This window comes from Euprymna scolopes, chromosome 15 (assembly GCF_053919585.1).
Source record: "Euprymna scolopes isolate OS-2025 chromosome 15, ASM5391958v1, whole genome shotgun sequence".
Taxonomy (NCBI): Eukaryota; Metazoa; Mollusca; class Cephalopoda; order Sepiida; family Sepiolidae; genus Euprymna; species Euprymna scolopes.
This window is the reverse complement of record NC_136496.1, coordinates 91,209,218-91,227,547: the sequence shown is the minus strand read 5'-3', so window position 1 is coordinate 91,227,547 and position 18,330 is coordinate 91,209,218. Positions and strand designations below refer to the sequence as shown.

The 18,330-nt window shown below is 36.7% G+C and overlaps 1 protein-coding gene across 1 annotated transcript in view; it reads right to left on the bottom strand.

Annotated features, from left to right (window-relative positions):
- Positions 1-818: 818 nt before the first annotated feature.
- LOC145293983 (uncharacterized) overlaps positions 819-18,330 on the bottom strand; it is a 245,865-nt gene continuing 228,353 nt past the window's right edge. The window contains exons 9-11 of the mRNA XM_080140875.1: positions 16,126-16,275; positions 10,943-11,125; positions 819-4,528 (exon numbers count right to left, since the gene is read on the bottom strand). Of these exons, the coding sequence (XP_079997001.1) occupies positions 1,188-4,528; positions 10,943-11,125; positions 16,126-16,275 (3,674 nt within the window). The 3' untranslated portion in view covers positions 819-1,187. The remainder of the gene's footprint in view (positions 4,529-10,942; positions 11,126-16,125; positions 16,276-18,330) is intronic.

The window sequence follows — 18,330 nt, the reverse complement described above, 5'->3', positions numbered from 1 at the left end:
CGATCCCCAATGAGGATACATTGGTGCTTTCTTTTCACACCATCCCCAACCTAGGTTTCAAATGCTTTCTTTGAACTTTCATGTAATTTTATTTGTAAATTACTCTATAGAAAAAAAAATTATATATGTTACATTTTATGGGGGAGTGGTTCTTTTAAATCTGGAAGCACATTTTCAGCTCCCCTCAGTAATCTTTGCAGCATAAATTGTTGCACTTTTAGTCAGCAACCAAAATGTTTTGAGGAATCAAATGAGACCCTCACCCCCACCCCGACTCTTCCTCGCCAAACTTCCAAAGAGTATTTCTTTCACTGTAAGTGTTCAATGAAATCACCTGAATCAGATAAGAGGGTTAGGGTTAGGGGAAAGGGTGATATTTTATATTTATACCCCCCCCCCACTACCAGCCCTACCCCTTTTCTGGTTTTGCGCTAATTTATTTCTTTGCGCACCTTAAACATAAACAAGCACCTGCCTGTATTTTCGAATCACTAATAAATATTTCGTATAATAATGATAATGAAGAGATTCCTTGGAATTAGTTTGGCAATTAGGGTTAGAAAATAAAAAATAGATGTTACCATCTTTAATTTAGACTCATTTGATTTTTAGGTCATCTGAAAAAAAAAAAAAAAAAAAAAAAAAAAAGAAAAAGTCCTAAATGATTTTAAGCATTTTTTTTCTGAATGAAATAATCAAGAAAAAAAAAAAAAAAAAAAAAAAAAAATTCTAATTAATCATAAAATTTTTTTTTTTTTTTTTTATTTTCTTTGAGGGAAGAGGGTAACATTTGTCCATTACAAAATTAAATACTGTGGCAGTTTCTTCATAGCAAAAAAAAAAAGAAAAAAAAAAAGTTGTATTTAGAAAAAAGTCCCCTTTAAATAGGTTGGTCAGACTATTTCACAAAGCTTACCATAGGAAGCAGATTAGGAGTTGTAAGGGATGGGGCAGACCTATAAACCTTTTCGAGGGAAGGACCACAATACAAGCTCTCACCACCAATTACTCGATTGAAGAGCCACCTCTGACAATCTAGGTAACAAAAATTAACTAACATTACAACAAAAGTAAGCAAATAAAGAAAAAATAGAAACGAGAAGGGGAGAGGGGTATATCAGCATCAGCAACAGTTGATGATAATGATGATGATGATTATGATGTCACTGGCTAAGCCCAACCTATTGTTATAAGGTAAACTTCACTTCGTGATTTGATCCTTGTCTCTGAAGAGAGTCTGTCTTAGGGAAATCAATCTCAACATAGGTCAATGGAGAGTCATTTTTCTCATCTGCCCCGGAAGAGTGACGGCTTTTAATTGGGTTTGGTGACCTCTGATGAAGGTCAGTGGAATCTGTCAGTGTCTCAGTGGAACTTAGTTCCAGTGAAACATAATTCAGTTCTTTTTCACTGCTTGAACTTGGTTTCAGGTGTGACGACAAGGAATTGCTGGGAAATGATGCTTGTTGCCCCATCATACACACCTCTGTATAACTGTGGCGGCCCTGGGCTCCTAGTCCCCCAGATTTTTCGCTCTTGCCATGGGCTATACCATAATCGGCCAATATGCTAGAGCTACTAATATTCTTTCTGGCGCCAACCCCTTGCTCATTGCTTTTGTGGGTATCACCACCGTGATTTTTAGCACAGTCCATTTCTGTCCTGAAAGATTGTTTGAGTTTTAAAAGAACTTCAGCGTTGATTGCAGAGAAAGATTGTACTTGTTCCAAACCAAACTCCGAGGATAAACGTCGGGAATCAAGGCTGTTCCCCTTACAGAGTTTGTCATCTCGGCTGCTTTGTCGTGATGTTGATATATACACTTTCTCTGAACGTTCACGACTATTCTGTCTTGATGTTGTCCTATAGCCCTTATCAGAATAATCTCCACTATTTTGCCTGGATGTTCTGTAACTCTTTTCAGAGCATTCTGCACTGTTCTGCCTTGGCGTTGACCTGTAACATTTTTCCGAGGGATCGGCACTGTTTTGCCTTGACGTCGATCTATATCCTTTTTCCGAGCGATCGGCACTGTTTTGCCTTGAAGTAGATATATAACCTTTTTCCGAGCGTTCGACAGAATTTTGCCTCGACGATGGTTTATATCCCTTCTCTGAGCGTTCAGCACTGTTTTGCCTCGATGTCGACCTATATCCCTTCTCGGAGCGTTCGGCACTATTTTGCCTCGACGTCGACCTATATCCCTTCTCGGAGCGTTCGGCACTATTTTGCCTCGACGTCGACCTATATCCCTTCTCAGAGCGTTCGGCACTATTTTGCCTCGACGTCGACCTATATCCCTTCTCGGAGCGTTCGGCACTATTTTGTCTTGACGTCGACCTGTATCTCCTCTCTGAGCGTTCCGCACTGTTCTGCCTTGATGTCGACCTGTAACCCTTTTCGGATCGTTCTGCACTGTTCTGCCGGGAGGTGCGGTGAGAAGAACCTTCTTCTTTCTCTCGGCTGCCCTGCTTCAAGAGAAGTCGGAGCGATTCTTTGTTCCAACTGTTCTGTCTTGACGGCCTTTCACCATAGTTTTCTTCTTCTCGACTGTTTTGTCGAGACGAGCCTCTTGAGCAGCTATCTCGAGAGCTCCCCTTTGAGGCAAATGTCAAATTTAGATACTCATTCGATCCTGCGTTCATGTGAAAGCTACTCACAGGAGAGGTAGATGTAGACATCGAGGCACTTTTAGAATGAGATGAGCTTGTAATCGGCCGAGTACTGTTCATAGAGGCGGACATTGACTGGAATCCAGATGTCGGGTGAGGGTAGAGATCCGTTTTCACTGGCATTGAAGAATGTCGCTTATGAATAGCCTTCAGAGGTTCTCGACAACTTCTCTTATAAGGGTCTCCACTTTCAATGTTTGCATAGGGATGCATGTTCTCCCTGTTAGGGGAAGCCATCACCGAGGAACATTCGGATTTGTATTGTTTGCCAGGAGCAAAAACAATGTACGGTTCAATCTTTGTGGCCTGCTCAGATGTAGCATTGCCAGTCTCAAAAGGTTGTGCATTGGAAAAAAAGGGATCAAAATTTGGACTGAACATACTTTGAGGTCGCTTGGCTTCAGATTTACCAAGCTTTGGCGTTTCTGTGTTGTAGTTGTCGTTTCTGGAAGCGTCGTCAGCCTTTATAACATAATTGCACTCGGTCTTCATGCTCTTCTCGCACGCGTCGAGTTTCTTCAAAGCCTTAATGTTATCGTAGGAGAGTTCGATGTAAGTGTCGTCAGCAAGGGCAGAATTATCCAGGCAATCTGGAAGAATCAAAGGCCGCGAGTTTTTGGAAAAGTCCATGTTAAGATATGCATCCGTTGCTCCTTCCCGTGCACGCAAAGCTGCGACAGCTTGCGATCGGTTTTCATGGGATACACTCTTCGTACGTCTCACTCCAAGATCAGAGGGAATACGGTCACTTTTGCTACGTAGACTCAAGCGCTCAGTTAGTCCTGACAGGGGGTAATTAGGGTGTCGTTCCATTGAAGAAAAACGGTAATAGTCAGGATTATTGGAACTATTATGTTGTTCGGTGTTGTTCTGCGATTCGTCATCGGAAACATTGTTCTGGATATGAGACACGACTTTGTCCGGCACAGGACTTGGACAGGGGCAATACTCTGTCTTCCGGTGACCAAAGTACTGGTCAAATGGGTAACCATGCCATCCTGTTTCACTCATACTCACCGACATGACCGGGGAGGTAGTTTTCATTAATATGCTGTTATCACACGTTGTTTGGTTAGGACTTGAGGAAAAGCCACTCATCTCAATATATGGTGTGGATTCTCCACTTTTGTTAGTGTAGCCACCCGGTGAGGAGCTCATTGGCATGTGCGCGCTGTACATAGACATGGTAAGGTTGCCTTTATTCTTCATCATTTCTAAATAGTCACAGGCTTTTTTGCCAAGCTTACAGTGTATCGACTCGGATGCTGACATAAAGGGCTGCGAGTACATATCCTTCTGCAAAGATTCCTGGGACATTTTGCGGAGAAGTTCTTCAGAAGTAGTGCGAACAGATTCAAACGAACTTCGTTTAACACACCGAGAGCTGTGACTAGATGACCTGGGCCGGTGACCCTGGGCCAAAGACTTTCCAAAACTTGATGCTCTCGGTCGACAGCTATAACTATCGCTGGCGGTCCGAGGCCGACCATACTCTAACTCAGAGAAATCAGAGTCTTCAGATTTGTACGAACCACAAGGTGGACTATTTGAAGGAAGTGAATGATTAGAAGAATGGTTCGATTTCTGCTTTTGTGTGATCAAGTGTGGGGCACTTGAACTGCGGTTGTTGTCCAATATTCCCATTTTGGCTAATTTCTCCTGGTAGGTCTGCGGCTTTAGTACAGCCTTTGGCTGAGGCTTACAGCCCACTGAATAAGAACGCTTCGGTACGTCTTTCTCAGCTGGCAAGGTGTCGTCTGATACTAAATAGCTGTGTCCCCGGTTTGGACGTAAATTACAATTGCCTTTCGGACTTTGTCCAGGAGGGGTCATGGGTAGGTAATGCTCCTCTGGACCTGAAAAGAGAAAAACACATAATTAAATAGGGTTGTACTCAAAAGTGTAAAAAAAAAAAAATAAATAAATCAAATAAATAAAAAAACATTAGGGAGTCAAAATTAGGATCATATATATATATATATATATATATATATATATATATATATATATATATATATATATATATATATATATACTAGCAGAAGTACCCGTTGTTGACTGGGTTCAAAAACAGCCTACAGAAGATGGACTGTGATTGATGAAAGTATGATAGGTTATGAAAAGGAGGGGGTTGTAAAGAGATAGGTTTTGATACTCAAAAATTTTACCCTAAGCAAAATATGATGAAAGTAAAGATAATTTTCGCGAAAATATATTTTTTATATCAACTTTGTTTCCATTCGTAGCCAAGAGTGACCAACAAAATGATGTTTCCTTACAAAGAGAAAATGTTATATATATAATAATATAAATATACAAGAAATAAATGTTACCATAGTCAATAAAAGTTACTTTTATGGTAGAAAAGTTCATTGGTTTGTATTTTCAAGTAGTTTGTAAAAAAAAAATTTTTTTTTTTTTTGTTAATTCACGAACTGGTTTACAAAAAAATCAAAATGGCAGCGACTTTGAAATGGAGAGCTCCGTTTTCAAGTTGAAGGAGGGGCACCTGAGCATTCTGTGTTAACAGTTTAAGAGAGTTCCGTCAACGTAAGGAATATTTATAAACATATTTTAATGTTTTCCGTTATTTTGTGCTTGAGGAATATTCGATTATGGCAGGTGTAGTTTATAAAAATTCATTTAAGTAGTTATTGCCTCAAATTTCGTTTTAATTTCGGTTCGCTGAAATTATTTCAAGTAAAGAGCATTAAAAACTATTTCAAAACAAAAAAACAAACATGAACTGAACTTTTATTGACTATGGTAACATTTATTTCTTGTATATTTATTCTTTCGGGTAGTCGTTTATTGGCTTTTCTGCTAAACACTCTTACTAAATAATATCGACGAAATATTGAAAAACAAAGAAACAAAAACAGTTTTGAAAAATAATGAAGTTTTACTTAGTTTAGTAAAATAATCCGAAACAGCAAAATGGGATATTAAAATAGTAAATACATAATTACTTTAGTTTTTTAAAGCAAAGAATCTATATAAATATGAATAAGAAGAAAATGGCACCCTTTTCAAGCAGAACAGCTTCGTTTCAGTTTTACAGTATTGAACGGTGTAGTATTGCGCTGTCGGATTCAGGGTTGTACTATTGTAGTGTAAAGAACACGCAGAAAGGATTGTAATCAACTGAATTCCTTCTAGTACACTGACAAAAAAAAAAAAAAGCTTAAACAGATATATAAATAAAAATGTTATGTAAATGTTTTTAAAAAGACATGTAATCACGTGAGCAGGATTTTTTCCTTCTTTTGACACGATAACAAGTAACGCTCTTATTTTTTATTATTTATCTATTTTTGAAAGAGTGCCACGTGCAAGTGGAGAAGGAAAAAAACAAAGTTATGCAAAATTTGTGTCGAGAACTGTCTAAAGTTCTGACTTATTTTTTTTTTGGCTTTCACTTTAATAAGAACGTGAATTTATGAGGTGAATTTATTCGACACAATAAACAATAAATAAAAGCTAACGTGAATTAAGATTAAAGTTAAGGTGTTATTGTGGACCCTCACCCCTTTTAAAAAACCTTGTTAAACTTTGTGACATATTTACATTCTATGAAGGTCAGGCACGAACGAACACCCAATAATTTTATTATACCATATTTCTTCAAACTGAAACATAATTATCAAAGTATACTTACGCAAATAGATATGAAAAGTCTTTGTTAAAGTGTGTGCCATATTTCCATGGAGTACATGCGCGAACGCAGACCCCACAATTTTATTACACCATCCCTATTTAAGTTAAAACATACTTATCAAAGTATTCTTATGTACATCTATATCAAAAACACTTGTAAACGTTTTTTTTCATTTTTTATTTCCATACTTTGTGGACTAGGCGCGAACGCAGACCCCACAACTTTTATGAACCACCATTCTGCCAGATCAAACATACCCATTCCTGATCCTCGATACATCTTCTATCATTCTATGTAATCAGTTTTTAAAAATAGTCAACCATATAGGAGCCTATTCGTGACCGCACACACACATTCAGCTTTATATTATAGATATATAACATTTTAGAAAAAAAAATCTTTTGAATAATGTTTGTCATTAGTATCATGTCTGGAGGAGAAAATACTCAGATTTTTAAGGAAAAATTTGTGTTAAAGAGATTCTAATTATAGAAAAAATTTACAGTAGAATTTGTTGGTTTGGTTATATTACTAACCAAGGGAAGAATATATTGAAGAATATATTAGGCATGTGTACACAGTATGATGATGTGTAGAAGTGAAACCTGGCCAGTGAGAGTTGAGGATATGCGTTGCATGGAGAGAAATGATATGATGGATGTGTAATGTGTGTCTGGAATACAAGCTTAGATGCGATGACCTCAGAAGATTAAATCTGGAAAGGGAGACGTGTTCAGTGTTGTTCTGCAATTAGTCACTAGCAATATTGTTAGCAGAAGGCCAAAGAAAAAATGAGAATTGATGAGGATAGATTTGAGAGAAAGAGCGATAAAGACCTGGCCAGAATATAGGTTAGTTTTGAAGATGGTTCATGTACAACATGAACCAGCAAATGTTCAATGCGTGTTTAATGCTGAAATGATCTTGCAGTTTAGCACTAAAAACATCTTTTGCGTCTTCAGATTGTATGTTTTCAATGAAACTTTTCTGCTTGTTGGATCCATCAAAACACTTCTGTTAACTGTGACAACCCTGGGCTCCTAGTCTTCCAGATTTCTTGCTTTTGTTATGGGTCATGTTATAACCAAAAGGTTTGGAAAACCTCCACTAAGGAACACTAAGATTTTGTAGCTTCATGAGGGAAGAGAGACGGACTCAATTCAATGAAATAAAAAAAATAAATCATCACATGCAGCAATATGACTGCGACAATCGTCAACTGAATAACAAAGGTAAATCGAATGGTTCCATTTACACAACTTAACACGAACAATACCGTCGATGCGACCTGGCATGGTACCAAACACTTCCGTTGGCATAACCAAGCAATTCTGTCAACATGACCTAACACGATGTGAACAAATCTGTTAACACAACTGGTCATGGTCAGAAACAATTCCGTCTACACGACCCAACATGATCCCAAACAACTCCGTCTACACGATCCAAACACAATCCCAAACTTCGTCTACACGATCCAACACGATCCCAAACAACTCCGTCTACACGATCCCAAAAAACTCTGTCTTCACGATCTTAAACAACTCCGCCTACACGATCCCAAACAACTCCGCCTACATGATCCAACACGATCCCAAACAACTCTGTCTACACCAACCAACACGATCACAAACAACTCCGTCTACACGACCCAAGACGATCACAAACAACTCCGTCTACACAACCCAACATGGTGCAAACAATTTTGCCGATATGACCCAACACTAAGACACTGACAAACAATGCTTGGTTCCTGTTCTAACACACAATAGATTACCTAAAATTTGTCTCTCTTTGCGGAATCCTTTTTGCTTAGGTTTTTTTCAGTGTTTGTTCAGGATCTATTTTAGCTGCCTTCTTCGCAACCCCTTTATGCTATAGTTTTCTCTCTCTTTAAGTATCTCAACACTTTCTGAACATCACTGTAATAGAATTATCATCTATTTTTCTAAGGATACACTTGAATAATGCAAGTTTTATTTTTAAGTATTATTTCTTTTATCTAAACAAACTTTCTTTACCTTTCTTTTACGTGTGAAACTATCACCTATACTCTTGTAGCTTAGCTGTTACTGGGTGGAATTTATAAAATTGTTGCTCCAGAAAAGACATGATTCCATTTCCGTTTGATGAAAACCGTTTTTTTTTTGTTTTGTTGTTGTAGACCATAGTTGGCCAGTTGTGTACAAATCCCAAGCCTTCTATCATGTCTGAAAGTGACACAATGTTCAACAAGCGAGATCAGAGATGCACTGCTGTACAACTCATGATCTCTAACGATCCAAGTTATGACAACAGGACCATTGCCAGCACCCTCAAAATGCATTGCTGGATTGCCACAAATAACAAGGATGTGCCCAAGATTATGAAAACAAAATTTCTGGCCACGGTTATGGTCTTTGGTATGGTTTCATGTGAATCAACTTGAAAGTTAACACTAAAGTGTACCTAGATGTGCTGAAGAGCGTGGTGATCCCCTGGTGCAATCAAGTAGCCGCTGACAAACCCTAGGTGTAGCAGCAGGACTCGGTGCTGGCCCACAAGTCCAGAGAGACCCAGGTTTGGCTTCCGAAGGAGTGCTACAACTTGGTACCTTTCTGTCACTGGCCACCCTCCTCCTCCGACCTGAACCCGCTGGACTACTTTATTTGGTCAGTCATCAAGAACATCACCAACATGAGATTCCACAACACCAAAGCCAGCCTGATCGCCACCATCTGCTAAGTATTCCCTAAGCTCCTGCTGGTGCTTGCGAAAAAGGCATGCTCCCAGTTCCGGACCTTTATCAAGGCGGTGATTGAGGCTGAAGGTGAATACATTGAATAGATGTCAGCTCAACTACATAAGTTACCTGAATTGTTTTTTTTTTTGCAGATTCGTTATTGTGTTAAAAAATTCATTTTTTTTTTTTTTCAAAGCTGAAAAAAAAAAAAAAATGTGTTTATTTTTGTCAGATACCTTTTTAGGTTTGATTCACAGACAATATGAATTGTAACAAATGCACTGAGGACATTGTCAAGGCTGCTGCAAAGAAGTTGGGCTCCCTTTACCATACTAGAAAACTAGTCACACCAGATAGCACCCTATATTTTTACAAAGCCACCATTCACCCATGCATGGAGTATTGTTGCCACATCTGGGCTGGTGCATCTACCACTAGTCTTAAAAAGAGCTTAAAATAGGTCTTGAATCTAATAGGTATTGCACTGTCGACCAAGTTCACCACAATGTTGTCTCATTACAAATACTTTAATGGAGTGTGCGCTGATGAACTCATAGCATGCATACCAACAACTAACCCAACAAACAGCAAAATTCAACCCCTTTACTACTGACGTCCATAGATGCCAGAAAGCTTTTTACTTCAATAGTTTCTCCTCTCGGACTGCTAGACTTTAGAATTTCTCCTTTACTGCTTCCCTGACTGTACTGACCTGATGAAGTTTAAATGTAATATGAAAAGATATCTCTATGCTCAACTCCCCACAGTCCTAAATAGTAGCACCATTACGTTCCAAGTGGCCTCGTTTTGGGGTGAAAAAGAGTAAAATAAAAAAAATTTAATAATTCAATCGATTTTGAAAAATTCTAAGCTAAAATATAAATTCAATTGCCATTCTCATAGTTACCTCCCTTGAAGCATTTCAGAAAAAAAAAATAATCGTTAAAAAAAGAAAGCTATCAAAAAGAGTGAGAGAAAGAGAAATATTGGATAATGATTGAATATTTGTTTTAAAAATCTCAAAGGTAAAAAAATAATGATTGAATATTTGTTTTAAAAATCTCAAAGGTAAAAAAAAAAAGAATTTGTACAAATCTAATAACTCTTGTGAACAACCAAATTTAGTCGTATTTGTTATCTTTTTATCGATTAAATTTAGCCGTGCACATGTCATAAGACTTATGAGGATGGGTGATGGAAATTGGCAAGTTCTATCAAATCCATTTGCATAACTACTGAAACTCTTACATTTCTCAATTATGCTACAAATTAATCATTTACAATAAATATACACTAAAATGTAAAAATACTGGCCAGAACACTATCTTCTCCCCAACAATAAAACAAATAAAATGGATTCAAGCAAAGTTTGGGGGTTTTGATAGGCGATGAGTCCATTCATATCTGGATTTACAAGGAAAGAGTAGGAAAGAAAGGGGGAGAGTGAGAGAGAGAAAGGGGAAGAGTGAGAGAGAGAAAGGGGAAGAGTGAGAAAGGGGAAGAGTGAGAAAGGGGAAGAGTGAGAGGGAGAAAGGGGAAGAGTGAGAGGGAGAAAGGGGAAGAGTGAGATGGAGAAAGGGGAAGGGAGAGAGGGAGAAAGGGGAAGGGAGAGAGAGAAAAAGGGGAAGGGAGAGGGAGAGAGAGGGTAAGGGAGAGAGAGAGAGTGGGAGAAAGAAGAAGAGAGAAAGAAAGAAGAGAGAGAGAGTGGGAGAAGAGAGAAAGAAAGAATAGAGAGAGAAAGGGACAGAGAGAGAGAGAAAAGGGAGAGAAAGAGAAAGGGAGAGAAAGAGAAAGAAAGAGAGAGAAAAAGAAGGAGAGAGAGAGAAAATGGGGGGGGGGAGTAGGAGGCAAAAAAGACAGGGTGTGAATACGTGTAAAATGGTCACTTACTTCCACTTTCTTTGACAGTTGGTAAACTGGAACCTGTCGGAGCCATGTCGATGTAAGCAACATCTGCACCAGGACTTCCAACAATTTGCTGCTGCTGCTGCTGTCCTGTAGGTTGCGGAACGGAAGCAGCAGCCGTTTTATTGCTCGGTTCCATCAACACATAAGAACTGCCATCTGAATAATCTGCAGGTGAAAAGCAAATCACGTCATTCAAAGTTACACTCATAAGTTCAGATCAACAAGAATTACACTTCAAAACGAGATCCAAACTAATGATCCGCGATGCATCACAAGATTTTATGTACATTTTTTGGTTATTTTCTAATCATTGTAAAGTTTGTATGCACAGAACAGAGACATGAAAGATGTAAATGGACGTGCAACAAAATGATTCGTACAAGTTTAAGGTTTCTGCTTCGCTTATTAATGGCCAACACTTTGAAACGAACAAAGCATCATTTAATGTTTGAAAAGAATAAACATTTTATACTAATTGTGTTTCAGATATCAATACACTTATATTAGCATTTTAGTATGATATGCGCCAAAGATGCAGTAGCATTCTCAAAGCTTCAAAGGAGCCACATTATAGGTCAATCTGAAAGAGGGCTTAATCAGCCTCAAATCACCCCGGGATTCCATTTTTAACTGTTTATGGATTTATTATCCAATTCATAAAAAAGAGAAAAAAGCTTGATATCATCTCATCTAAATCCATCAGTGCTCTCCGACAGCAATCATCATTGTTAATGATATTAAGGGCATTTATTTACTGGCATGTTTCAACTCCAGGTGAATTTTTAAAAATCCAAGCATTGCTCCTTGCAGCGTTACCAAACCAACACAGCCGATTGATTATTAGGACTTCACCAAGTTTGAGAAATTCAGCCTCATCATGAGAGTATCGAAACTGATAAGCTCTTCCTTTGTTTTCCCTGACATGCAAGTCTGACGAATAGTAAATACCACGAGCTCTTACTACATATCACTTGTACTATAAGGACCCTCTTTCAGTTACGCCCCCCCTTTTTTTTTTTTTTTTGGTTGTTTATGCATGACAGCAGTTTCATCTTTAATAAACATGTTTTACGGTCAAAAATATGACCTCTAATATCTAAAACTTTTTTATTTATATTTCATTTTTTAACTATTACTGTATGTGTTCCTTCTAACTAAGTCTTTAAGTAGTCATGCATCTATGTTACTGCACTGAAATAACATTATTTAGAAAGCCATTCTTAACATGGGGAGGGGGAAGGTGTTTTGTAACTATTCTGTACTTTTACTTAAGAATTCAATAAACAAAAATATCATAAAAAATTGAATGCAACTTTTTTTCTTTTACCCCAAAAAATTACATTTGGAATAGACATTTCTTTTAGAATGTGCTGGAGGTTTGCGGGTTATAGATGACTTGCTTGGGTGCTTGGCATTGCCAAGGTGTTTGGAGGTATGTGTTGAGCAAATAAAAAAAAAAAGTGGCAGGCAGGCAGGCTCGAACCTGTACCGCGAAGGAGGAAAAGTGAAAAAAAAAAAAAAAAAAAAAAAAAAAAAAAAAAAAATGCGACGTCTTTGCTGTTACGTCCATCGCCAAACCGGAAGTGGTGGAGGTTTAAAGGCTAGTCAACCGAAAAGAGGGGATGACATTCAAAAATATCAGCAAAAAAAGCGGCCCCTCCTTGTAGAAAAGTGCCCAGTTGAGGGTGAAGTAATTAATGTTTTTAGCCAATTTTTCGATATTTGTTGTGCAAAGGGTCGAACTTCAAAACGGTACTGCTCTTGTGAAAATCTGTCGCCTCTGTCAAAAGTTTTAGGCAGATATACATACATTTAAATGGACAGGTGAGATTTATATTATAGATTACAAAAAAAAGAAAAAAATGGAGTGGTGGTGGTGGTGTGTGATTATACATTTTATTGTTTCATTTTTTGTTTTTTACAAGGGAATCACCACTTCATGGTCCAAAAGCCACTTGAGGGTAAAAGTTAAATGTGTGTCAGGTGGACGGTGGGACAACACTGATAATTAGTAATGATAATTGTATGGTGGTTACCAGGTAAGACAACAAAATAGTAATAGTTAGGGATGGAAATTGAGTAGCATTTGATTATTTAAGGGAACAGCTCAATAAGAACTTGTTTACATTGGACTTGAAGATGACCATATTGTAACCAGCTGGAAAGCTGACCAGCGGAATAAAGTTCCACAGGCAGGCAATTCTAGGAAAGAAGCTTTGTTCATGAAATTTACGTTTTGAAGTAGGCACAGATAGAGTGGGGAAAATTGTTGATAGCGGTTGCAGGTAGACAAATGTTTTTTTTAAGATTTGATAGGGTGGGACCATGAATTTAAGCTCAGACGAGCACTTACCGTGACAATAATGATAGAGCAGCGGTAAGGCTCACAATGTCTCTCCTGTGGGAAAGAGGTTGCAGGGAAGAGAAAATGGAATCTCCTACTAAGTTTCGAAACCGGTTTTGAGCTCTGTCAAGGCAGGATAGGTTTGACATTTTCTGACAGGCTGCAATCTAGGTCTCCAAGTTTGGTGGTCTTCAAGATTGATTCCATTCAAATTCCATTGTTGACGATTTTCATCCAAGTTTTCTTGGGTAGTCTAACTCTCCTCTGGCCTTCCACCTCCAGATCCCTACATTTTTTATATCCAAGAATTGCTCCTTGCAGCATGACCAAACTAACACAGCCAACTGATCATCAGTTTATCAAGCTTCGATATATTATTCAGCCTCATCAACAGAGTATCAGAGCTGATATGCCAGCTATGATCTGACCAGTCATAATATACACATTAAATCATTTCTCTGTTATGATGATGAAGATAGGAGAGTGAGGACTGGATGCGAAGGGGTTAGTTCTCACCTCCATACAGCATCCCACACCTAACACAGTTGGTATATACTCTTCCTCCGGTATTGAGTTGAATATTTTGTGATGCCATGACTACTTCGTTCATTTTGTTCTATTAAATCATCAAGTTAAAATTTTAAAGATTTGAACATAAATATAATTTGGCCGGTGAAGTTGTTGATAAGTTTTGCTAACTAGATGATGCTGTTGGAACAAAGGATGGAGCATGTGCCTATGATTGCAGGAGTTTGGAGTGGATGGAGTCAATGCAGAGAACTTCTGCCATTACTAACTAGCAGAGCATTACCACTGTCGACCAAGAGAATAATTTATCAGACACGTGTACAAAGTGTGATGATGTATGAAAGCGAAATATGGCTGGTGAGGATTGAGGACATACGTTGCATGGAAAGACATTCTATAAGAATGATATGATGGACGTGTAATGCGGTTTTAAAGACAGGTTTATGACTTCAGAGAAAGATTAAATCATGATATTATAGGAAGATGTGTGCAAAACAGGCGACTTTGATGGCATGACCACGTTGAAAGAATGGATGAGAGTTCTTGGGTTGGTAGATGTAGAACAGTTGAGATAGCAGGATCTGTGGAAAGCTGAGGAAAACATGGAAGGAAGTGATAAGAATAGCCTTGAGAGAAAGAGGGATAAATAAAGACCTGGTCAGAAATGTGTTAGGTCAATTTTTAAAAGCTGTCAAACACATGCAATCATATAGCCAAATCTAATAACGATGATTGGTGTCCAAAGATGTTTGTTCACATTACATTTAAACTTTTGCAGGTTAATACAGTCAGGGAAGCAGGAAACAGAGAATGAATTCCAAAGTCTGAGTGAAGAAACTATTATATAAATAGAAGGCTTTCTGGCATTTGCTTAATTTTGTGATGATTTGATTATTGCATGTATGACACAAGATTGAAAACTTAACATAATTCTCTAATCATCAATCCATGAGGTTACATTTTTTTTTTTTTGCTAACCAGTAAAACAGTTAAATTTTACTTTAAAATACTAACCAAAGTTGTAGATAAAAAAGTAAAAAGATAACTCCCTATTTTTTTTTCCATTTTATATTTTAATAGCAAAATATTTAAAAAAGTGAGAATAGAAGTTATTTGATCGGATGTTAAGAGTTTGTTATCTGTTTTTTCATCATCATCAAACATGGATGCTGAACATATTCTGTTAGACATCCATTTTACATGCTGGCATGTGCTGGACAGCTTTTAGAAATGCATCTCTGGCCAGGTTTTTATTTATAAGAGCCATGCTATAATTGGAATTTTTAGGGCAGTTTAGTAAAATGTCCGAAGGTGTCAAATGAAAGTTTTGTGATTGTTTTTTTTTTCTTGCAAACACCAGCAAATTTTTTCAATGAAAAATATATTATTTCTGTTATTGAAAAGATAATTCAATGAAAAATCAATTAAAAAATGAAAACAATATTTTTTTTATTAAAAAAATACAATGAATAATTATTGGATAATTTTTATGGAATTTTAAGAAAATTAAAATATAAATTAAGAAAAAAAAAATCATTGTAAGGAAAGTTTCATGAATAAATATTTTTTTTTGAAGAACAAACAACTGATAGAAAATAAAGAATTAAAAAAAATACTGTAAAAAATTGAACCTGAAAATACTATTTTAAAAAAGTGTCGTAATCTAAATGCACAAGCACCAATTTTTATATGAGGGTAGCTCATTCTTTTTTTTTTTTTTTCATTTCCAAAAAATTAAATTTGGAATAGATATTTCTTTAAATACCTTTATTTTATAACAAACTTGATAGCGAACAAAAAATTAAAAAAAATTTTTTTTTGTTCAAATCAAGATAAATATTTATTTATTTTATTTAAATATAATAAACCAATGACATGATTAAATGATATTAGCGTAGCGGCTGTAATTTCATTAGCTCAATATTTCAGTTACCTTTCTGTATTTTACGTAATCTGCCCGGAAAATTCAACTATAGCACGGTCTCTATTCTGTATGAGTACGAGATCATCAAATCTAAGCCAGTCTTTAAAGCTCACACTATGCATCATATCATTCTCATATCATTTTGTTTCATGCAACGCAGGTCCTCAACCCTCACTAGTCAGGTTTCATTTTCATACATTATAACACTGCACAAACGTGCCTGATAATCTCTTTCCTTGTTCCGCGGTGAACTTTTCTTTCCTAAGCTCAACACTTCTCTTATACTTTCACGCGTAACATGATACGGTTATCATTCTCGCATGGATCCATTCCTGGATGCAGGATTTTCAAGAGAAGAAATAATCCTACCTCTTTCACTTTTCTGGGATCCCGGAGACAGATCCAGACAACACCCCTCACAGCTGTCAGTCATTTCAGAAGCTGTTGTTGAATTACTGGGTTGATAGTTGATATAGCTTTCAAATGGACCAGCATCTCCCCAGTTAGAACCTACGGATCCTGAAAAAGAAAAAAAGTTTTTAAAAATTAATGATGCAAACAAGTGTTGCATTCATATTTAAACGCATCAAATGTATGTGCTGGAGTTTCTTGGTGGTTCCTATTTACTTGTCTCCCCAGAAGAGCAGAATTAGATACAAAATCTGTTTGTAATGTAAGGAAAATTCAGCTCCTCTAAAATGGCCACTGAATTGGGACAAAAAGAACATATCCTTTACTGATCACGGACAGAAAAGATGAAGTACACAGAATTCATACAGATTTTCAAGGACTTTCTTTCCAGAGAGAATTCAAGTTTTTAAAACAAAATTTGATATATAAAGAATGATATAATAAACGAAAAAAAAAAAATTAATAGTATTTTAATATTTATAAATATTTTAATAATATTTATTTTGATTTGGAATTTCACTTCGGCTACATCCTTGAAGTATATAGATAACATCGAGTAGTTTCGTGATAAAGGGACGTAACTCTTGTATATACAATACCGGAAGGAATAATATGATGCCCGTTCAGAAGAATGCATTTATTTTGATTTTATTTTAGATATTTAGAAAATATCTTAAAAGCATTTATTTCGATACAAATTTTAAACAGAAATTTTTACTGAACATAAAGAATACGATTTTCAAAGTCTTTTCAAGATAATAATAGAAAAAAAAAAGACCTTTTCAAGACAAAGCTCAAAATTCAAGGCCTTTTTAAACTTGTGCGAACCCTGGTGTAGTATCAAAACAGATACTACGCTTTGATCACAATAAAAAGGCAAAACTTGTATTAGTTATTGTGTTGACAATAACAATTACTGACAGAGGGTTTTAATGGTGTCTCTCATCACATTTCTTGTTTTGATGGTGATCTTGGCATTTCTTGAGCTTATGTTCCCCCTCCCTCCCTCATATTAATAGAAGTGTTGCCAGATAAAACATTGGATAACATTGTCTTCCAGTTGGCTTGGATTCAGACTGAATTTTTTCATACAGATGTTCAGGTGATCTCATTATTAAAATAATTCCGTAAATATAAAGATTAAAAGCAGGGACAGATTATTTTAAAAGGTGACTATGACTTGGATACTTGTTTACATTGGTGATTTTAAACCAACACATTTCAGGTGAAAACAATGCTTACAAATTCCAAAAAATTGAGAAACAAAAAAAAAATGATACTTCTAGCACATCATCTGCTGTATTTTAAATTAAAAAAAAATCAGCCACAATTAGATTCCCAGATATCCTGTTTAAAGATGGCAGACCATTAATTTAATTGAAGGGTTATCTCCCTTATTTGTCATATTGAATTGGTTGCACAACTGTTTCATATTAAAACACACCAAAACTTGATAAATTATATTTTTACTTGCAATCATTTTTATACTGCATCATTTTTAGCAAGGTACACCATTCTTCCTAAGAACTAGTATGGTTTAGCAATACTGAGGAGATTTTATTTGGGCTGTGATTACTATATGATTTTGAAAATTTTTCAGGGTTTACTTCTAGGGAAAAGTACCCACATGCCAGGTTGTTTTGACAAACTCCTGTACAGAAAAACTTTAGATACTTGAGGGTAATGTCTAGTAGGTTCAAATTCAATTAAAGTTATCTCTGCTAGTAGTTGTGGATTACATTGTACTTTAAGTGACAGCTATTTTCTTCAATATTCAAGGTCTCTTTCTCCTTTCAATGTTATTCTCTGGTTGATCATCTTCTGCATAAGAACATGAAAGTCCATATTTCTTATGCATAATAATCCCCCTCTTCATAGTTGTCATTGTTGTTGTTTCACCACGTTCCAGCCAACTCATCCTCTGGTCTTCTTCGGGTGGTTAATCGCAACAGGATAGAAATGCTGAATCTCCTAACTGTATCTGTAGTAATTACTGCCTTCCATAGTTGTTGTCGTCTCATCACGTTTTGGCTAACTAATCCTCTGGTCCATAGTGCAGTGGATAGAGGTGTTGAGTCTCTATGGTTTCAGGTGAGCATTGTTTGAAGATAGCGGTTTCAATCCTGCCCAAAGCAGGCCAAAATATTAGTTGGCAGTAATTAC